Source organism: Labeo rohita, chromosome 10 (genome assembly GCF_022985175.1).
Source record: "Labeo rohita strain BAU-BD-2019 chromosome 10, IGBB_LRoh.1.0, whole genome shotgun sequence".
Lineage (NCBI taxonomy): Eukaryota > Metazoa > Chordata > Actinopteri > Cypriniformes > Cyprinidae > Labeo > Labeo rohita.
Genome location: NC_066878.1, coordinates 3,717,324 through 3,741,188, shown reverse-complemented (window position 1 = coordinate 3,741,188; position 23,865 = coordinate 3,717,324). Strand labels below are relative to the sequence as shown.

General features: G+C 35.6%; 1 protein-coding gene across 13 annotated transcripts in view; it reads right to left on the bottom strand.

Annotated features, from left to right (window-relative positions):
- The window catches only part of gramd1ba (GRAM domain containing 1Ba), a 74,413-nt gene that overhangs the window by 13,438 nt on the left and 37,110 nt on the right, over positions 1-23,865 (bottom strand). For 10 of the 13 annotated variants that reach the window (XM_051120596.1, XM_051120603.1, XM_051120590.1 and 7 more), the window contains 2 exons: positions 7,361-7,577; positions 3,356-3,376 (listed from right to left, as the gene is read on the bottom strand). In XM_051120596.1, the coding sequence (XP_050976553.1) occupies positions 3,356-3,376; positions 7,361-7,577 (238 nt within the window). Of the gene's footprint in view, positions 1-3,355; positions 3,377-7,360; positions 7,578-11,496; positions 11,798-17,414; positions 17,715-23,865 lie in introns of those variants that run through there. The other 3 variants (XM_051120597.1, XM_051120599.1, XM_051120598.1) reach the window with 3 other exon arrangements.

The following is a 23,865-nucleotide window of genomic DNA, read 5'->3' as shown; positions in this document are numbered from 1 at the left end:
CGGCCAAGGACAACGCCTCAGTCTTCCTTCTCTCCCTCGTATTCGTACTCGCACTCTCACGGGGTGAACGAACTCGAGTTAACTTCCTGCGCTGGAGGAAGGGGGGATGTTGAGGGAATGCCAAATGGGTGAATCATCTCTCTCTTTCTGGCCTCTCCTCCAATCCCCTCTCAAGCAAAACATCTGAGGCCACTACTGAGGCACACACATTGTTCAGCTCAGGAGCAAGACACTCGGTAGAACCATCTCATCGTATTTGTTACGGAAGCTCTAAGAAAGTCCCTAAGCTCTGAGAAATGTTGGGTTGTTTGCCTAACATCAAGTCTGGGTCATGTTGGTGAATATGAGCAAACGAATGTAACTGTTATGTATGTACTTTAATTGAAACCAAAATCGTCAAAATCTAACCAGGTGCGGTCGTTGGAGATGTAGAAGGATGAGTCTGTTGCTCAGAGTTGACTCAGGGTTAAGGACTAATGCATTTTCTGTAAAGATGCTTTGAAACGTAATGGATTTTAAAATGCGCTATACAAATAAACTTGACTTGATCTTCCCTGCGACCACACGGGATGTGATTATTTACAGTCCTGTGGCGAAAATGCTTTTTCTTCACTGGCGCAATGGACTTCGGAAGAGTGTTTACAGCTGACATCTTACAGCTTGTGGATGTCTGCCCACCCAGGAAAAACAAAAATGAGCAGTTTAATATTTTCTGATAAGCTCACACTTGGAGAGAGTCCCAGCATCATTGTTTCCTGCTGATCTTTATAAACAGGCACTGTTATCTGCACACAGATGCTAGCGTCCACACATCCTGTTTTCTTCTGTTTATGGAGACATGCAGAAGTTTTGTGCCCATTCAGTGTCCTTGTAACAACCTTACATTTTTGAGCCAAGTTTGAACCATCATCCACATTTCAAAATCTGATCAGTTCAGCTGAGCACAGATCATTTACTTCTGAAACTACTTCTTTACTACTACTGAAGATTCAACTTTATTTTTTCAGTGTAATTTCAGCAATGAAAATCTACTAAATAACACAGTATACTATAATATGTGACCCTGGACCACAAAACCTTAAGTAGCACGGGTAAATTTGAAGCAAAAGCCAACAATACATTGTATAGGTCAAAATTATTATTTTTTCTTTTATGCCAAAAATCATTAGGATATTAAGTAAAGATAATGTTGCATGAAGATATTTTGTAAATTTCCTACCATTGATATATCAAAACGTTTTGACTGGTAATATGCATTGCTAAGAACTTTATTTGGACAAATTCAAAGGCAACATTTTTTTTTGCACCCTCAGATTCAAGATTTTCAAATAGTTTCTAACAAACCATATGTCAATGGAAAGCTTATTTTAAATTAATTAAAATCGACCCTTATGACTGGATTTGTGGTCCAGGGTCACATATAATATAATAATATAATCAGGATTTGTCTGTTAAATTGCAAAAAAAAAAAAAAAAATGCCTGTAAAGAACTGTAAAATACTGCGCATTATATAAACATTCAATTCAAGAAATCAAATTTTAAATATAAAATGTAGAGATAAAATGTAGACAATATGAGAAGTTTTCTTCAGTCTTTGCTTCTCAGATTTTTTTTTTTTTTTATTGATGAAATCTAAGAGCTTTCTGACCAGTGTTGGGGGTAACGCATTACAAGTAATGCAAGTTACATAATCAGATTACTTTTTTAAGTAAGTATTAAAGTAACGCATTACTTTTAGATTTATAATGAAATATTTGAGTTACTTTTTAAAATAAGTAGTGCCAGTTACTTTGTTTTCCCATTTATTCATTGACATCTCTCCTATCCCCATGTTTAAAGAAATCAGGAGTGAGGAGCAATGCAAAGCCACTTTCTTCTGCCTGAGACTTATTCATTTTACTTTTAACATGGGTCAGTTGCCAGAAATATGACTTTTGGGGTTTTGTTATTAATAAATAAATAAGCAAGACCAGCCCAGCTGACAAAAAGTAACGCATTACGTTCCATATAGAGTAACTATATAAGTAAGACAATTTTTTTTATAAAGTAACTCAATATTGTAATGCATTACTTTTAAAAGTAACTTTTCCCAACACTGTTTCTGACACTGTATAGACAGCAGTGAAAGTACCAAGTTCAGGGCCCAGAAAGGTAGTATGGACATCATTAAAATAGTCCATGTGACATCGATGGTTCAACCTTAATTTTAAAAAGCTACAAGAATACTTTTTGACATGTGATACTCCTCGTACCTTCAAAAAATTAAGGTTGAACCACTGATGTCACATGGACTATTTTAACAATGTTCCTTCTGCCTTTCTGGGCCTTGAACGTGGTACTTTCACTGCTGTCTATACAGGGTCAGAAGCCTCTTGAATTGCATTAAATATATGTTAATTTGTGTTCATCCATGGAAAGCTTATTTATTCAGCTTTCAGATTATGTATAAATCTTCAGAATTGACCCTTATGACTGGTTTTGTGGTCCAGGGTCACATATAATATATTTAGGATTTGTCCGTTAAATTAAAAAAAATATGCCTGTAAAGAAATGCAAAATACTGTGCGTGCATTATGAAAACATTCAATTCTGCTTTTACATTTTAAAATATAAAATGTAGGAATATGTAAAATGTAACGTTTCTTAAGTCGTTGCTTCTCAGATTTCTCTCTCTCTCTCTCTCTCTCTAGAGAGAGAAAAATCTGACATGAGTTTCAAAAAAGAACTTAAATATTTTTTATCAAATTCCTCCAGAATCAAATTACCCGAGTTATACCACGCATATACATTTTTAAATGTATTATGCTCAAGCTGTAACACAGTCTGATCCATGACGGAAACAGAAACACTGTTTATTTGGGAGAAAGAACACTGCAGTCTTTGTTCCGCTGTTCTGCAATGCACTTTCATCGAGATGGCCCAGAGGTTATGACCGACCATAACACATTGACACAACATCACAAAGGCACTTGTAAAATGATGAAAAAATGCCATTAGGAGCTGGCTGACCCGAAGAAAATAAAAAATCAATTCTTTCCCACAGGAAAACAAATGCTGGGAAATGTCAGGTCAAACATCCAGCCTTACACAAGAAAGAGGTAGTCATTTCCAACATGAAATGTCTGTGAAAGCAGTTTAACTCAAACAACCTCCCAGATTCACATGATTCCCATCATTCCATAACTGATAAAGCCATGTGGATGAGCAACAATATAGTATTTAAATAAAGAAAAACAACATCCATTTTCTAAAGAATGAACTCTATAAGATCATACAAACACACAACACAACATTCAACATTAAAAATCATTCGATATGAGCAGAACATAATAAAGAATAACAAAATAGACTTACGTTATACCAGCTTTGACTTTTCTGTGAGTTTGAAGAATCCGATTTTGATCGTGGAAGAAATGAGAGAGGAACAGAGAAACATTAGAATGAGTTTTTAAAAGGATACTTTACCCAAAAATGTCAATTCTGTCATTAAATACTCAGCCTCATGTCATTCCAAACTGAAATAAGATATTTCTAGAGCTTTCTGACCCAGCAACGAAAGTACCAAGTTCAGGGCCCAGAAAGGTAGTAAGGACATTGTTAAAATAGCCCATGTGACATCAGTGGTTCAACCTTAATTTTAATGAAGCTATGAGAATACTTTTTGTCGCACAATACTCCTCGCAGCTTCAAAAAATTAAGGGTGAACCACTAATGTGACATGGACTGTTGTAACAATTTCTTTACTACCTTTCTAGGCCTTGAACATGTCAGTTGTGTTGCTGTCTATGCAGGGTCAGAAAGTTCTCAGATTGCATCGCCTTCTAAACCACTAGATGGCAGAAAAATGTGGTGTAGCACTTTTCAAAACATCCGCTTCTCAAGATATTTCTTTGATCTTTGACACGATCGTGGGCAGCAGCACGAAATCGATTCTGCGCTTGCTTCATCTAATGTTTGGTGTTTTTAAAAATGTTGTAGATTTAAAGCAGCAGTTTTTAAATAACGCATTAAAGAATATGTAAAAGTATAGTATTTGGGGTAAACAGTGCCCTTTCTGTTGGGGCAAAAAGGCACAATAATTAAAATGATAATTAATAGATGGCAGACTTTTCCATTTGTTGACATGACATTACTAGATTCAGAAGGTAAATATCATATATTATGTTGGGTGCCCATCTTACAGATAATCACCATATTTAGAATGAAACCATCATATTTAAAAACAAATATTAATCATATCATATAATAAAATATCATTTGCTACTACTAAATCTATATTAAATTACTATGGGATCTCCTTTAATGCTTTCAAAAATCTTTACATTTTAAAATGATTTTGTTTATGTATTTTAAAATATGTTTTATATTAACATTTTAAATGACAGTATATTTATTAAACAAAAAATATTTTATTTATTAAAATAAGCTAAAAATAGTACAAACATAGTACAAACTTTGAGTATTAACTTAGACATTATTAAAAAAAAACACATTTTAGCAATTGTATCAATACTGTGTGCCTTTTACCCCACGCTGGTGAGCCTTTTACCCCGTGTGTGGGGTAAAAGGCCCCCCCTTGCCACCTCATACATTTATAAGATTTTTAAACCAAATGAACGACTTGATTTATTGATTTATTTTCACACAAAATCCATTGCTCCATAAATGTTCAACACAAACGTACATATTTTTATTAGGGTGTGCCTTTAGCCCCTTTGTACCCTATCTTAATGTGTGTTCTGACGATGAATGAAAGTCTTACAGGTTTGAAACAACATGATGGTGAGTAATTAATGATAGAATTTAATTTTTAGGTGAACTAGCCCTTTAAGGGAATATACAAACATTTATATTAGACTGTATACATATTATACATACACCACAAGGTTTAATTCAAAATCTGCAGGTATACCTGTGTTTTCCATTAAGATTCTTATCTATCTATCTATCAAAAAACATTTGATCAGCACAGGTATAAGTGCATTTCATTTGAGTATATCATAAAACAAGGGATTATGGGAAAGCTCTGTTTGTGTATGGGATTTCATCAGCGCTTGTATCATAGCCCATTCCTCATACACAAAGCTACCACAAGGGGGCAGTCTTTACACTAAATGAAACTTAGTGTCACTTCAAAATGTTGCTCGACATATTGTACATTTTATAAAGAACAGATCTATAAAACCACAGCTACCTCAAAAGTACCTTAGCAGTGATTATGATACAGTTTTACAGTGTATATACACAAATATAAAGACCTAAAAGCAATCTCTGCAAAACTCTCTTTGTCTCTAAACGTCAGCAGAATGGAGACAGAAGTGTAATGAGAGCATTGGACAAAGCTACTGGTTCTCTACTGCGGACTCTTCTCAAGGACGGGTCAGGACTCAAGGGCACACATATTGATTTCTTACTTTAATCAGGTTTAATCTGTCATACTGGAGAGAAAGTTCATAGAGAGTAAGAGGTCAGGTGTGAGATTTTTTACTAACATGTTTTTCTGCCTCTGTGATATGACTAATGTGTCTCTACTATGGCACTGGTAACTGAAATCATGTGATTTGGTGTGATGCTTCTCAGTTACTTTTTATATTTTCTTATAGCATATCAGACAATTCAAAACATTTGGTTTGCTTAGCAAATACTTGGTTGAATAGCACAGACAGGTGAAGCAGAGCATAATGGGATGGCACACAGGCAGGGTGAAGGTACAGTAGAGCAGAAAAGAGTGATGCTTACTTTAGACAGTCTCTTGTGTGACTAGCATGCATGAGAGGAAGAACAGATAATCAGAAAACAAACAGAAACAAAACTGTATGAATAAGTGCAGAGAAATGGGAAAAAAGAAAAACACTGTTGGGTGGCAAAGCTTCTCCACATAGCAGAAGAGATGTTCTGTGATTAACTCCTGTACATGAGGTGCTGATGAATATGAAATGATTATGCAACGATTATTGACTTCAAATCAGAGCAGAATGAAATGTGCCTCACTTTGTAACACGCATAAAGGCATATTTCTCAAATGATTTCATTTTGTAGGACATACTTTTTTACTTAGTAAATACATTGTTCTAACAATATATGTGACCCTGGACCACAAAAGTAGCACAGGTATATTTGTAGCAATAGCCAAAAATACACTGTATGGGTCAAAATTATTTTTTTCCTTTACCAAAAACCATTAGGATATTAAGTAAAGATTACGTTCCATTAAGATATTTTATGAATTTCCTACTGTAAATATATCAAACCGTAATATGCTTTGCTTAGGCGACTTTCTCAACATTTCAGATTCCAGATTTTCAAATAGTTGTATCTCTGCCAAATATTGTCCTAACAAATCATACATCAATGGAAAGCTTATTTATTCAGCTTTCAGATAAAAAAAATTGACCCTTATGACTGGTTTTGTGGTCCACGGTCACATATAAGCCTTTACTAACACTTTACCAATTTAACACATCTTTGCTAAATAAAAATTTGAATTTCTTTTTAAAGAAAGAAAGAAAGAAAAAAAAAATGACTGACCCCAAACTTTGAAAGGTAGTATATATTGTTACAAAAGATTTCTATTTTGAATAAATGCTGTTCTTTTAAATGTTTTATACATCAAAGAATCCTAAAAAAAAGTATCACAGGTTCCCAAAAACATATTAAGTAGCTGTTTCCAACATTGATAATAAAAAAGCATATTAGAATGATTTCTGAAGGATCATTTGACACTGAAGACTGGGGTTTTGATGCTGAAAAGTCAGCTTTGCATCACAGTAATAAATTCTACTTTAAAGTATATTAAAAATAGAAAACCACTATTTTAAATTGCAATAATATTTCACAATATTACTGCTTATTCTGTATTTTTAATGAAAAGTCAATTTATATATATATATATATATATATATATATATATATATATATAATGTATTAAGAGAATGGGAATATTTAAATAGATCCTCATTAAATAATATTAATATTTGATATTAAATCAAATATAGTGCATATATTAAATAAATATTTAAATTCAAAAATAGATTTATTTATTACATTGTGACTGCCTTATCCACAAACAATATGCTGCTAACATAATATGATGTCTAAAAAAAGTTTTTTAAGCAGGCAGCTCACTGGGTTTCTGAAGTCAATTTACTGGAAAACTAAAACTGTAAACATTGTTATCACGAAGGAACATGTGGACTATCATCTCTATGGGTATAAATCATCTGCAACTGCATAATATGACTCAGAATTGAGTTTAAAAACCTGCACTGGTAAGGAATTTGATCCCATAGCAATAAATGTGCAAGACATGCAGTATATGAAAACGGAGAGAGCGGAAGTACAGTAAGTACAGTCATTTACCTTGGAGTTCTTTCCTGCGGGGCGGGTGGTGTGAAGCGACTGGCTGTAGGTGCGCTGGACAGCTTGTTCCGGGGTGGAGGGGGATTTATCGGAGGAATGATCGGAGCTCTTTTCTACCATGTTCTCTCCCTCTGGACTCTGGGGCGTTGGGGAGCGCGAGCGTTTACGCAGGACGGGTGAGCAGGCCGGCGAGCTGCGGTTCGAGTTACTGGCAGTGCTACAGAAACAAGACAAATATCCAGTAAAAAACACTTTAAAAGGAATACAAATGTTTGTTGGATCACGGCTGGACACTTAGCACACGAGTTCCAGCCATACTAATCTGCAGTGCTCATGTGGGAGATGAAGGTTCTAGTTTTCTTTAAACAAGCAAAGGGTATAATAAACATACTAAAATGTAAAAGTTTCAGAATGTAAAAAGCTTCGATTAAAAAGTCAACAGAAGTCAACCACCAAAACAAACATGTGCACACACAATTTCCCAGCAGGACACTCATTGGCGTTTCACCTTTGCCTTGTCAGCTTCTAGGAATGTATTCAGACTGACATCTCACAACTCTGACAAGAAACACAGCAGCGGGGGGCACATTGAAAACCGCTGCAGTTCTGCTGGGAACTTCCACATCACTGATAATATCGCATTATCTTTAGAAGAAAAAAATGTGACGCAAATTCATAAGGTGACCAGAAAAACAGGAACTAAACATCAGATAATCTTTCACAAAACTGCACAAAAAAGCACAAAACTGAGAAACAAAGAAAGAAAGAACAAACTAAATTAAACAGAGCAATATATAGACCTTTTAGTCTCCTGCTTCTTATGCTGTGCGCACACCAAACAGGAAGTGAATATTCTCACTGCATTATTGCTCTAGACTTTTTCATGTCTCTCGCACAAATAAAATCATTGCGTAATGCTTTTGTCCATTTTCTGACGCAATCAGATGTGTTAAACTGGATGTGTCAATAAGATCGTCACTGATTGTTGTCCTGCGAATTTTCCACTCAAGTTTAAATTTTTCAACTTGCACAGAAGACGCAATGTGTTCTATCATGTGTTAATGGAAATTTTACATCTTTGCATTGACTTGTAATCTATTCACACAAATAGTTCACTTTTGGTGTGCACACCATTATATTTTTCTCCTGAGACCATAATATTCAACAAGTTCTCAGTGCATGCTTAGATGTTTCTATCAATTCCATCTGCAACCAAAATATGTATGCAATATGAACTCACATATGTGACCCTGGACCACAAAACCAGTCGTAAGTAGCATGAATATATTTGTTGCAACAGCCAACAATACATTGCATGGGTCAAAAGTATCGATTTTTCTTTTATGCCAAAAATCATTAGGAGTAAAGTAAAGTTCATGTTTCATGAAGATATTTAAATCTAATATATTTAGATTTTTTTGCACCCTCAGATTCCACATTAAAAAAATATATATATATCTTATGACTGGTTTCATGGTCCAGGGTCACATATATCTCTAAATTTTACAGTACCAACTGATACTGTGCATGTTATTGCCTCATTTTATTACTCCAAAGAGCTTTTACGAGAAACATCTCAGGCAAAGTTGATACTTAAAATAACGCATCACCGAGAACTCCATTAATTCTTCTAGGCTAATGAAGAGTAACCTCTAGACAGTACATTCATCTTCTGGGAAGAACCATCAGAATGACACTCACCGGCTGACCTCAAACACACAGAATCTCTAAATCAAACTATGTGCTTGCAAAGGTTAAGATGATGTAGATAATAGAGAAAATGAAAAGCTTTTTTTTTTTAATCAGAAGGGGAAGCACTTCATCTATTTCTGTCTCAATCTCTCTCTGCACCAATCCTCCATCTTCCTGCTGTCAGGCCTTCATCTGTGCCTCAGAAAGGGCACCAAGCTCTATTTTAATTATTAATGTTCTGTACCTGAGCTAAGAGCTGCCCGTCTGGAAAAACAAACACAGTGTGACAAAAGAGAGATAAAGGGAGGGAGAGACAGCAGATACTGTAAAATACAGCAACTCATAAAACACCTCACAATCTCTCTGGGTTCATGATTATAGCTTAATGCACTTCTGATTTTGCTCATGCAGCAACACTCAAGCACTCAAGCAGCCGTTCCCTCCCAGAACACACGTCCATGTGTTCTAGAAGGTTTTGATGGCGAATAAATCACTGCAGATGAAACCTTCACAAAAAGCAGTGGCATCGAATTACCGGTGCATAGACCTACATCTGTCATGCTGTCAAGAATCTGTTAGATCAGCTGCTTAAATGTTTTCTTGTACATCATCGGATTTAATATACAAAGTGAGGATGGGAAGCACAGTTCTGGCAAATGAACTGCTAAGTTGCTGATTTTTTAATATTTTTAAATGTAACGTAAGTTAATTTAGGCAAGATAATATACAAAATGAAAACTTTTCATTGGATCATTAGATAATTGCAAAACATATAAAATGTAAAAACATGATAAACAAGCATGCACAGTTAAATTAAATGTAAAAACATATATTATTAGTTGACATGATACCAATACGTGACCCCATATATTTAGCAGAGATACAACTATTTAAAATCTGGAATCTGAGGGTGCAAAAAAAAAAAAAAAAATCAAAATATTAAGAAAATCACCCTTAAATTTGTCCAAATTAAGTTCTTCATTGCATATTACTAATCAAAAATTAGGTTTTGATATATTTACAGTAGGAAATTTACAAAATATCTTTATGGAACATGATCTTTACTTATTATCCTAATGATTTTTGGCATAAAAGAAAATTTGATCATTTTGACCCATACAATGTATTGTTGGCTATTGCTACAAATACACCCGTGCGACTTATGACTGGTTTTGTGGTCCAGGGTCTCATATGTTTTGTGTACCCCTACATACTGCCATGCTACTCACCAGGATTATTATAGTTAACTAAAACCAAAATTATAAAAAACTTTTTTATTACCTAAAATAAAAGAAATGTTATCTAATAATATAAAATATAAATAACATATTTTATTTCAGCTTGTAGGCAGCATTTCTCATTTTTGAAACTAAATTAATTTAAAATTAAGCTGAAAAATAATTTAAAATAACAAAAAATTGTCACAATTATATTACAAGGAATATTAATATTTTTCATCTTTTGTGGATGTTTTAAAAATTTATTTTATTATTATGTATTAAATATTCCTGTGTTATATACAAATTTGAGCTATGTTTGGACCGTTACATTTGTGTTAATAAATAAAAATAAAATATGTAAATAAAAAACAACTCAAAATATTAATAAAAAACTATAATAGTATCTCAAAGATACTACCCACTAATTGTGCAGTACATGAAATGCATACTGTGTGATTATAAAAAAAAATACAAAAATAACTAGACAGTCTACAGTACATACAGAACAGAAACCAATAAGCAGTTAGCCAAAGAGATTCTCTCTCTCTCTTCACGCCTATAAAGTGAGAAAAGGTCTTCATCAAACACTCTACAAAAAAAAGCTGGCATTGTTGGTGTCCATACGGCTCTCCTCGCCTCTCAACAGTCATTTCGGTGCTCACAAGAGGCCTAATGATAGGCCACAAAGGCGTTTTCACGTGCATGTGCAAATGCAGTTTTCACACATATGCTTAAAGGTTGAGACTAAAAAACCAACATACATGATCTAAGACATTTTCTCAAACCACCAGTTGGAGGATGCAGCTCTCTCACGCCAGCCTACATCACAGAGCGCTAAAAGCAGCGATAAACATCTTTCTCACGCTGACTAAAAGGGTGAAAACACTCCTATGTGATGGAAAAAACGCTCGCTACATGCAGCAAATGTGATGCATTGCTCTGATCAAATAGCGCGTATCAGATACTCTTCTAAAAACATCCAGCTCATCTAATTGCAAGCAGTTCGTCTTGGAATTGGAAGAATGATGAGTTTATTTCCTGGTAACATCAAAGAAATTATTCTATTAAATACTGTAAGGTGGCAAAAGCATCTGTGAGAACTAAAATACTGGAAATTCTTGTTAATGGACATGTCAAGCGCAACTGCCCATCATGCAAATGCAAAAACAACGATCTCTTCATGATTTTCATGCAAAAAAAAAAAATCATCACACACAGACAAACCTGGTGGCCATGAGGGGCTACGCGAAAACGGTGGGTTCTGCTTCATTCATTCAGTGTGGCTGCGGTGTAAGGATGGAGTGATGTGACGAGAGAGGAGGAAAAGAGTAGGCGGAGCTTATCATCTCTGAATCCAGCATCCCTGCTTTTTTCAAGCAAGCTTTCTAATTTTCTCGCTCTTCTGCACGGCCGTTTCCTCTGAGGTCCTGTTAGTCATTCGCTATCGTTCTGTCAGGGTCAACGGGGGCAGGAGGACGGTGAGCTGGTGTGAAAACCACGGCTGCTGTGCGGCACAGTGTGGCGGCTGGAGTTAATTTAATATTCATGGGTTTCTTGAATGAAGCCGCTCACGTCAGCAGCCTGAACGTCAACAAGCCAGTCTCTGGCTTTCTACCCCTCCCCCTGTCCAATCACACCACTCCGCTCTTGCTCTCACTCGCTCGCTCTCTGTGATGCATATGCTAGCAAATCGGCACACAAATGCATTATGGACTGTACAACTTGTATCGATCCAATATTACTATTGCATATGTGTGAATGATGTCTCAAATCCTGTGTCTTGTTGAAGAGCAATGTGCTGGTGTTTTTTGGGGGGTGATAAAGGAGAAAATAAATGCGTGAATTTCTGTGATGACAGGAAAATAAAAATAGTTATATAGTAAAATATTGAGTAAGATTTTAGTCACATTTTTATCTTTATCTTTTTGTGTTAGTTCATCTAACACTGATGTGATTTGAGTGATCTGATGCAATTTTATCAGACCTTAAACTGGTTATTAAACTCTGATCTTATTAGACTCTCTTCTAATCAAAAAGTAATTTCTGATTTTAATCTGACTCTGGTCTAATATGCAATCATTAAGATTTTTTTTTATGTTTTTTTAAATCTCACCAAGGCATGCATTTATTTTATTAAAAATATGGTAAAAAATAGTTATATAGTGAAATATTATTACAATTTAAAATAATTGCTTTCTATGTTAATATATTTTAAAATGCAATTTATTCCTGTGCTGCAAAGCTGAATTTTCAGCATTACTCCAGTCTTCAGTGTCACATGATCCTTCGGAAATCATTCTAATATGCTGATTTGTTGCTAAAGAAATGTTGTTGAATACAGTTTTTACTGCTTTTTTTATTTCAAATAAATGCTGTTTTCAAGTTTCTATTCATCAAAGAATTGTCAAAAAAAGTATTATGGTTTCCACAAAAACTATAAGTAGCAAAAAACAGGTTATTTTAGCATTTATGATAGTAAGAACCATTATTTAACCATTAACTGCAAAACAGCATATACTGAAAAAGAATACTTTCAAAAAGTTATTTCAACTTAATATAATTTGTTACCCCGCTGCCTTAAATTTTTTAGTTTAGTCAACTTGAAATTTTAAGTTACTTAATTTTTTTTTTTTTTTTTTGGGGTGGAGAGAGTGGGGTGGGATCGGCAAAGGACCTCGAGACAGGAATCAAACTTGGGTCACCGCGAGCACAGCTACATGTCGGCGCAAACAAGTTACCTGATGTTAATTTAAGTGACAACTGAAATATTTTAGTTGACTAAATTAAACATTTTAAGTTGAAACAACACTTTTTTTTTTTTTTTTTTTTTTACAGTTTGTTAGAATGTTTTCCGAAGGATCATGTGAAAATAAAGACTGAAAATTTAGCTTTGCAACACAGGAATAAATTGCATTTCAAAACATGTTAAAATAGAAAGCGGTTATTTTAAATTGCAATAATATTTCACTATATAATTATTTTTACCATACTTTTAATAAAATAAATGGATGGCTTGGAGACTTTTTCAAAAAATCTTAATTATTGCATATAGACCAGAGTCAGATCAAAATCAGAAATTAGGTTATGATTAGACAAGAGTCTAATAAGATCAGAAACACCTGTTTAGACTGTCAACTGTCCAGTTTAAGGTCTGATAAAATTGCATCAGATCATAATTCACTTAGATCACTCAAAATACATCAGTGTCAGATGAGATCAAAAAGATAAAGATAAAAATTGGACTTAAATCAGATCAGCTGTACACAACTACATTAAATTAGCCTCTAATATCACAGAGATCAAATATTGGTCACATCAAACTGTAATCATTCAGGAATAATCTGACAATCACAACATTGTGACTGAGATGGGAAAAAGACAATAAAAATATAGACTGAATCAAATCATGAATGTGTGAATCAAATCAAATTAGTCTGATCTACAGTGAATCAGAGAGAGAGAAGGAGAGAGAGCACGTCGCTGCTTAAAATAGGCCTGTAATCTGCTCAGTCAGTGCGGTGTAATACATGGCAATACTTTTTAGCTGTGCAACAGCAACAAATCAAACAAAGAATAAAACACAAACATAACTAAAACAAACAGCCCATCTTTACTGTAATATAACTATATAACAAACAGTATGTATACTGTGAAAAGCATTCAAAATTTTGTTTGCATAGAATACCCAGCATATCTTCTACTGTACAACTGCCAAAATGTACAGTATACATCAGGGCACACTGCTTGGAATGGCATATCCCACAGTGCGACACAAGTGACCTCTATTTCCCATGAGTCAAATGAACCATAAGGAATCAACCATAACAAAAATGTCTTTGTCATCTTATATAACTGCAAAAAGACATATTTAACCAAGGCTAACAATTATAGACACCAAACAGCCAGATCATATGTCAAAGTTGTACTGCAGCATACTACTATTTGATACGTTTATCATTCCATACTACATCCTCACGCACAATTCTTTAAAATTATATGCAGTATACAGTCTATACTCAGCAGTGTGCAGTAGAGACAGATTGCACTAGAGAGGAAGTACATCCTCTTCATACTGTATTCTACTAAACATACACTATAAATCTGGATCAAATAGGATTATTAAAAAAAAATCATATAAAAGTAAACAAAATGGCAAGAAGAGTAGTAAATCTGTGATTAGTTTTCATGAGGGACTCATAATTGTATATCAACATGTCTCTTGGATTTGGATGCAGTAAACACACAGATGGACACAGTGGATCCAAGGACACACTCTGCAGTGCTCATTTAACAGCGCTGGGAGCGAGAGTCCCACCGGAGGACACAGCAGGACACAGCAGCACACAGATGCTGAGACTGTCCACACTGCTACCGCAGAGCGGCTAATGAGCAGAAATCTCAACAGATACACCAATGAAGGTTTCTTTTGACATGTAATATGGTGACTCCATGAAATACACTGCAAAATACCATTGAATCTGCTTATTTTTAACGTAAGCGCAGTGATTTGTAAGTGTAAATGTGCACGGCTTCCGGAGTCATCTGTTACCAGTTATTTTAGCTGTACAAAACAGCTTGTTATACTGCTTGATACTGCAAACTGGTATTTCTTATCATATTGTTTCAATGTATTGTCATAATCATAAACACATTGGTTTGCAGTGCAAATAGTTGAACTGTTTACTGCACTTGTTATTCTTCTAGGTATTTACCTACAGCATTTAATGAATCAGCCATCGCACATTCACAGAAAATACTTCTGTGTTGCAAAACAAGATGGATATGAATCATTCAGTACCATGGAATATATAAGAAAATCATGGCATTACTGGTCTAATTTCCATCAACTAATAATGTGAGTTTGGCACGGGATTGTTTCTTTTTTGACCAATGGCAGACAGGGGGAGTGTCTGGGAAATCTCAGACTAGAACTAGTGGCCAAGGGGTAATTCCATGCAACGGTCAACCTTACCATGAAAAAAAAAGTTTTTTTCCAAAGGTTTTTACTATACTAATAGCACAGTTAGTAATAGTTATTTTAAGCATTTTTTTAGTACATGACTTTCCATACTCTGGTAAGTGCTATTTTCAGGCTTGTCACATCCATAACAGTACATATTCCTCATAAATAAACACATCAAAATTAAAATTAAGTAACAGTTATATGTTCTGTGAAGAGCCATCACTTCTCTATTTGTTGGGTATTACTGCATCAGGTTTGTGCATTTTACTTCGCAGAAATCCTACAAAGTATGTAGTCTCTCAAAAAACTGTGTTCTTTTTTCTCACACACATAACGGATGAATATTTCCCTTTTTTAACACAGAAAACTCATGCATAGACTGATATTTTTCTGATGTTTAGACTCTATCCACAAGGGTTTATTAAAATATAAACAGATGGTTCAGTATATTTGTAACACATGCATTCTCTAAGCATTCATATGTCACATCCATAACACGAAATGTCACATCCATAACGCTGGATTTGCCCTGCATTTCAATGAACTAAATAACTAAATTAAGCTTTAAAGAAAATGCTAATATATACATTTATACAACAATTCTCAAATCTGATTTGGCTGAGAGCCTTTTTCAGAGGTGCAATATTCTAGTGATAACAGCACTTGCTGTATTTTAAGCAAGAATGCAGTTGTTTAGGCTTCAAATATGCGGCTTTGTTAAAAAAAGATAATGTCTATTTAAAAATTTGCATCAGTGGCCATTCAACAACACTCCGAGAGCAGCCTTACCTCGGCCAGTTCTTCTGGAATTTACAGCTGGATCTGATGTCTCTATAGTGGTTAAACATAAACAGTAAAACAGTAAGCTTTCAATGAAGCAACTTAACGTTCCTGACGTTTTCAAATTAGTAACGAAGGCTTGGGCTCAGCTGTTAAACTATCAACTTGAGATCTGAATCCATGTCGGAAGAAAGTAGTTCCACAGAAAGGCAGGTTTTTTTCAAAGACACTCCGTTGTTGTTTCTTATGTATTTACACACTCGTGCCATCAAACTGTTTTATAAATGCAATATCACACTTGTAGACGTGAGATATGGCTGCATATTAGCACATGATTAAAAACAGCAATGCTGATATACAGTCATATGACACTACTGCGATTACGATGCTAATTCTATGTACGGTAAGGATGTCAAGATAACTGGTGTTTGAGGCTTTTATCAACTTTAATATGTTAAAAATAGCTTTTTTTTCCTGTGTAGATTTTTTTCTTCTCTTATGTGATTGTTAAATGTCTCAAGACTACAAGATCGAGACACTACCTGTCTCAGATGCTAAACACATGCTTTATTAACTTTTGATATAGTGCAACAAATCTGCACCGTAAACAAACATTTAATTGTCAAACACTTGCATTTAGCATGTCTATCAGACTTTAAACAAAGTACTGCATTAAAACTGACAAAACTGTGTCCAAGACACAGTTAGTGGACACAGTTGTGTCCAAGACACAGTTCAACAATAAAATCTCATTAATCAAGCGACTGCTTCATAATAAAAACTTAACATAAATGGACACATTTTTACTGTTTTCCTCATTTTTTAAATTTCATCCTGCAGGTAAGCAACTGTATCACAAATGACTTTAAGCACATTATGACAGTTTGTTTTGTTCACATCTACCACTGTATATGAAAACTAAATTTAGGATCAACACTGCAAAACAATATGAAATTTTCACATGAAAACCGCACTGTCACTGCAACTTCAAAGACTAATCTGTCCTGAACTCAATGCTCCTAAATAAGCTTCCACTATCCAACACTATCTAATCATTCTGCCATCTGAGAGGGCACTGTTACATAACCATTAAAAGTTTAGCATTAAACTCAACCATGTCAGCCTCAGCTGTGTGACTGCCAGTCGCTCGGAGCTACAAAGAATAAATTCAGTCATCAGACCAAGTCAACGCTGTACTTGGTTGTTGTAAACAAGTGGACACTAATACGTCATTGCAGATCTCTGACAGCGACAGATTCAGAGCGCATACCGCACAATGCAGGTGTTTAGGACAAGCACGGCAAGCCAAAATCTCTTTCCTGCGACACTAAAATGAGACGTACACACAGATGAACACCAGTCGGCGAAGACCCTTTTGGCATCTGCCCGTCTATCTTACCAGGCGAGCTTGAAGCCTTTCATTAGTGCAGTACAGGCTGTCCTGATCCCACAGTGTCATCTTCCCATTTCACGGGCCGCCTTTCCCAAGGCATCCCGAGCTGGATCTTAATCCGGGTCGGTTCGGGTGATCCCAAGCACAGGCGATCAGCCCGACTCAGAATGCCTCATTCTGCATGAAAGTGCCGGGCCAGCCATACTTCCACATCCTGTGTGTAAAGCGCTCATGTGCACCTCTCTGAAATGCAGCAGCCTCTCTCTCTCTCTTCCTGCAGATGAGGGCATGAGCAGCTCTCGTCTCAATCCGGCGCTCACTGAGCATGCTCAGTTCCTTTAGGCCACTCCCCCCTGCTTCCTTCCTGACTCAAAGAGATTCCTGTCCGGTCTTACTTCTGCTGTGTGTGTGAGGGACTACGAGGCAGTCGACAGCTGGTCCTCTAATCCTTTAATACAGATGGAGGGTAAACACTGTGTGTGAGGATAAGAGAAATGTATTGTTTGATGTCTTGTTCTATTTAAGTTTGAGCTGCTATATGCCACACATATGTGCTGATATTATTGCAAATATCAAGTCACGTGTACAGGCTAGCACCGCTTCTCCGATCCCACTGACACACAGGTCACAGAAACATCCACAAGCTGTCTGAACACATAAACGTTCGCTAAATTTTGATACTTGTTTAGAAAAAGGGCCGAATTTGTCAGTATTCACTCATATTGAGGCATGTGGTGTTTAGGTTTGACTGAGTATAAAAGACAAGACTGCTGAGTCACTGTCTCCAAACAATCTTAAATACAGTAACCATGATTCTGTAAATTAAAATTGGTGAGTATTTTTTTTTTTTTTTGTGTGTGTGAAAAAAAAATAAAAAAATTTGTAGCTTCATAACATTACGGTTAAACCACTGATGGACTATTTTATCAAAGTCCTTACTGCCTTTCTGGGACTTCAACGTGTTGGATTTCATCAAAAATATCTTAATTTGTGTTTTGAAGATGAACAAAGGTCTTAGGGGTGTGGAACGACATGAGGGTGAGCAATTAATAACAGAATTTTCATTTTTGGCTGAACTATCCCTTTTATTAGAAAGATACATAAGAGAGACAAAAAGACACTTTGGGGGTTTTTTGAGACTAGAATGAGGACACCTCAATTTCGACTGCTATTTACTATGATACTTCTTAAGTGATCAGCACTCAAGCACATTTACGAAGATTGCCAGACACACCCATTAAACCTTAAAAACAGCCATATAATTCCCATTTTCCAATCCTGCAGAGGATTTGTCCAATCAGAATGAGTCCCTGTAATAGCATTAGCCAATCAGAGTGAGTGCATGTCACTGTGGTGCTGAATGGACAGCTCCATCACAAGCTCTGAATGTGAACCCAACACACTATATGCTAAAACAATTTTATCTAAAAATAAAATGTACAACTATAGGTTTGTGAGGACAAAATTAAAAATGGACAATGTTAACTCCACCTTGCAATTAAATGGAGCTTTTTCACAAGAATGTGATTACACGTTTCAAAGTTTTTCATATTTTGTTTTAAAAAATTTGATGTATATTTATAACACTATATATTGTATTATATCACCTTTTCATCAATTTGCGAAAAAACAAGTTAATACTTATGCGAGGGTGTTTCTAATGGTATTGTCTGTGGGAAGGACGGTAAATTTGACATTGTTCTTTCCTCTGAATGCCAATATCACTCTCTCTCAGTGTTTCGGGTTTTACCAAACTATGTAGACTTCCGCTATGAGAAACCCGGAAATGTGAAAAGGTCCATTATATAATATCCTTTCATAAATCTATATTCTTATTCTTATGTGATCTGATAAGTGATATTTCTTGTCCCAAAGGCAGTTGATGTCTAAATAAGGAATGTTCAAATATAGAAAAAAAGCATTTTAAATTATATTGTTTCATCTACAGTGCTTTTAGTGTTTCCCAGCGTCCAGTGGAGGTCAGCGCTGATGTGAAATATCAGCATTGCACATGTAGTCGGTTGCGTCATCGGTTGCACATGTTCCTTTGCCCTTCCTGGGTCTCTGGGGGTCTGAGTGGGGAAGTGCAGACGAGGATCTCTGGCTCCAGCGTGCCTGCAGAACCAAGCTAGTGGAGGCTGAAGTTTATTTCTGCAGGTCCAGTCCTGCTATGTTTAGCCCTGCAGCCCAACAGCCTCCAAGAGCTGCCACATAGTTCCACCCCCTCAGCATCACTGAGCTCACTGCCACATGGAGGCTGATGGGAGCCAGCCAATGAGAAGAGAGCATGAGCAGTCAGGTGATGAGGTGACTGTCAGGCTCGGTTAGTGAGCATACTGGAGAAGTGAAGTGAGGCAGCTAATCCCTGCATGCACACACACACACACACACACACACACACACACACACACAAACCTCTGCACTGCACACAACCCTGACTAGCAAAAACAACACAGATTATTATACCACTGAAATGAGCTCAGAGGGTTAGAAGATATTACTTTTGTGAACTATTTGTCAGCTGTTTTTTCAACTAAGAGGCAATTTCTGATATAATGCCAATATGAGAACAAATTTAACAATTTTTACTGAAAATTCACACAGAATTGATATTATGCACTGACAAGGCTGTTATTAGCTGAAGCCAGGGCAAAATATTGGCCTAATAATTGGCCTGGATTATCATTTTGTGACTCACAGCTGTATAATTTTTAAAAAAATTTTGCACAAATTTTTTGGGAAAAATTGGTGGAAAATTTAACTAAGACAAACTAACTGAAAATACAGTATTTGTTAATGAATTATGCTCAAAATCCACAGAAATCTGTGGAATTCAGTGCAGATTCCATGCAGATCTACTCATACCTCACGGATAATTGAGGAGATGAATTATGATACAAACACTGAGGTCTCTGGTGTTATACTGAGATTTATACAGCAGCACTGGTGAATCCCACACAGGAAGGAGAACTCAATCAGTCGCTCATGACCTACTTTCACTGGCTCTATACAGCCCACTCTTCCTGACAAAGAACCCAAAGGACTCTGAGAGTTAGTTTAATCTGCAAGTAAAGCAACTCAGTGCCCACAGACAGACAGACAGACATCAAGAGAGGACAGAGGAAAGATTACGTTTAACAGGAAATCAGAAGTGCCCATGAGCGTACTATAAGAGACGGGACTCTGTTTACAGCTCAGTGGAAAAGAAAGAGCAAGAGAGAGAGAGAGCAGTATCTGATTGGGGTGTTAGATAACATCAGTCTGCAGTTCTCTGATGAATCATCAGCTCTGGTAACAGGACACTACTGCTGCAGGTTTCTGTCTAATCTCAGATGAAAGACAGCCTGCACATCTTTCACAGGGATCTGGCCAATTAAATACGAACACAAGAACAAATGAGGCAACCAGAGCACATTAAGCACCCTGAAAATTATTACAGGAACAAAGGCAAGCAGTAATGTGTTTCAACATCCTACAACTATTTTGACGGCCAATATCTTGATGGAAAGACCGATCAATCTGAAACTCAATACTAAACAAATCTAAAATTCTTGATCCATTGTGTTCACATACAGTATGTACAGTGGCCCCAGCAAGTATTTGATGCAAATGAAGCAAACAAAGCAGAAATGCAAACAAAAGTTGCATGCTTTGCAAAAAATGCTTCTCCTTTTTGATCCGACTTTTCTGACTGTTAGTGGATGTACAGTTAAGGTCATATAATCATTCAGAATCATTCAGAATGTTTATTATTTTACCAAAATAAGAGGGATCATACAAAATGCATGTTATCGTTCATTTAGTACTGTCCTCAATAAGATATTTCACATAAAATATAGTCCACAAGAGAAAATAATAGGTGAATTGACCCATTTCAAAAGTTTGCATCCCCATGATTCTTAATACTGTATTGTTACCTGAATGTTACCACAGCTGTGTTTTTTTGTTTAGTGATAGTTGTTTATGAGTCCCTTGTTTACGGTTAAACGGTTAAACCACTGTTCTTCAGAAAAATCCTTCAGGTCCCAAAAATTCTTTTGTTTCCCAGCATTTTTTGTATATTTAAACCCTTTCCAACAATGAGTCATTTGCAACTACTACAGAAGGTTCAAACGCTCACTTATGTTAATTATTAATGTCATTAAAAGGGGGGTGAAAACTTTTTGAATTTAAAGATCAGGGTAAATTGAACTTATTTTGTCTTCTGGGAAACATGTAAGTATCTTCTGTAGCCTCTGAAGGGCAGTATTAAATAAAAAAAAATACGATATTTAGGCAAAACAAGAAAAATGTACACATCTCCATTCTCCATTCTCCATTCAAAATTTTCACCCCCCAGCTCTTAATGTATGGTTTTTCAAAGCAATTACAACTGTATAACTTGATACTAGGAGCTGAGGTGGGTCTGAGCAGACATCAATTTAGTCTGGCTTTGATGCAGCATAGCACTTTTACAAAGGATTTTAAACAGGCACCAATTACCACATTTTTACCAATTCTTTGCAAACTCACAATTTGTGAGTTTATATCATGCAATTCTGATCAAAAAAAGTCTGATTTGCAAGTTTATATCTCGCAATTCTGACTTTATAACTCGCAATTGCAAGATTATATCTCACAATTCTGAGAAAAAAAGTCAGAATTGCACATTTTTATCAATTTTGAGAAAAAAAAAGTTAAAATTAAAATTGTGAGTTTAGTCACGATCACCTTTTTTCTTTATTCAGTTGTGGAAACAGGCTTCAATAGTAAACTACGCTGTTAGGAAATATGAAACGTTAAATATAGCAGGAAGTTTTTTTTAGGGAGAGAAAGCAGTGAATAATGTATGCTTCCTGTTATAGGCTCGCTGCACTTTTCTTTTGCAGCATAAGCATTCCATAACAAACTATAGCAGAAAGGGCAACTCAGAATGTTGCTGATCATGTCAAAACAAAAACCCTGTCCAATGTACAAGGTCTGATCTCACCTTAAATACACAGAGGAATAGAGAGTGAGGTGGGCAGAGTGATTTCCTTAATAAGTCTGCCTTGAACAACAGCTAATTAAAGAACAGGCACACAAGTGCGCGCACGCAGATGCACATACACACACGCAACACATCTGCATTCATCAAAGCTTTGTGCCCGAAGAGAAACAGATCTAGTTAGTCTAGTTACAGTGACAGGGACACAGTGACCCTGAGCTCGTGTCGACCAGAAGAACATGACATGACTCTTTCACTCTCTCATCCTCTCACTCAATTGTTTGTGCGTATGTGTGTGTGTGTGTGACGTTCGTTCTGTATAGCATCACTTTGTTAAAGGGATAGTTCACCAATTACAATGAACATTGTGTCATTCTTCTGTAGAACACAAAAGAAGACTTTCTGACAATATTGGGGAAAGTTACTTTTAAAAGTAGTGCATTACAATTTTGCGTTATGGTAATGTGTTAAGTTAATTTTGCTTTCCTTTTAAATCTGGGCAGGGCTTGCTTGTTTGTTTGTTTATAAAAATTTCTCATTTTTGGCAAATGTAAAAGCCCTTTCACGCCAAAAGCGAAATGAATGTACCTCAGGCTAAAAGAAAAGTAAATTCCATAACAATAAAAAATTCTAAATTCTATAGCAATAAAAAAAATGAAGCACAACTGTTAGTGTATATAAGATAATTTTTGCTTATTAGTACACAATTAGTAACACAATTGTTAGTGTATATAAGATAATTTTTGCTTATTAGTATGGTTGAATTGGATCATCGAAGAACAGGGCAGCAGCAAAGACATTAGTTAATAAAGCGGGATTAAATACATAAAGGATATTTGTGACCCTGGACCACAAGTAGCACAGGTACATTTGTAGCAATAGCCAAAAATACATTGTATAGGTCAAAATTATCAATTTTTCTTTTATGCCAAAAATCATGAGGATATTAAGTAAAGATCATGTTCCATGAAGATATTTAGTAAACTTCCTACCATAAATATATCATAAATTTTTGACTAGTAATATGCATTTGCTAAGAACTTAATTTCAACAACTTTAAAGGCGATTTTCTCAATATTTTGATTGGTTTGCACCCTCAGATTCCAGTTTTTCAAATAGTTTTATCTCGGTCAAATATTGTCCTATCCTAACAAACCATACATCAATGGTATTTTAAAAATATATAGTTGCAGGTTTGTGTCATTCTGAGTTTCCATTTTCCTGTTTTTATTCATTTTAAGCTGAATCTGTTTTTTGTTTTTTTTAACGCAAAATAATTACTCCTGATAATTATAAACTGTACTGTAATAAGTACTAACTGGCGTTACTTATTTGAAAAAGTAGCTCAGATATTTTTTTATAAATTCAAAAGTAATGTTATACTAGTTACTTGAAAAAAAAGTAATCTGATTACATAACTCACATTACTTGTTATGGGTTACCTAGGGCTGTGACGGTCGCAATGACAACCGCAGTGGTCGGTTGCCACCG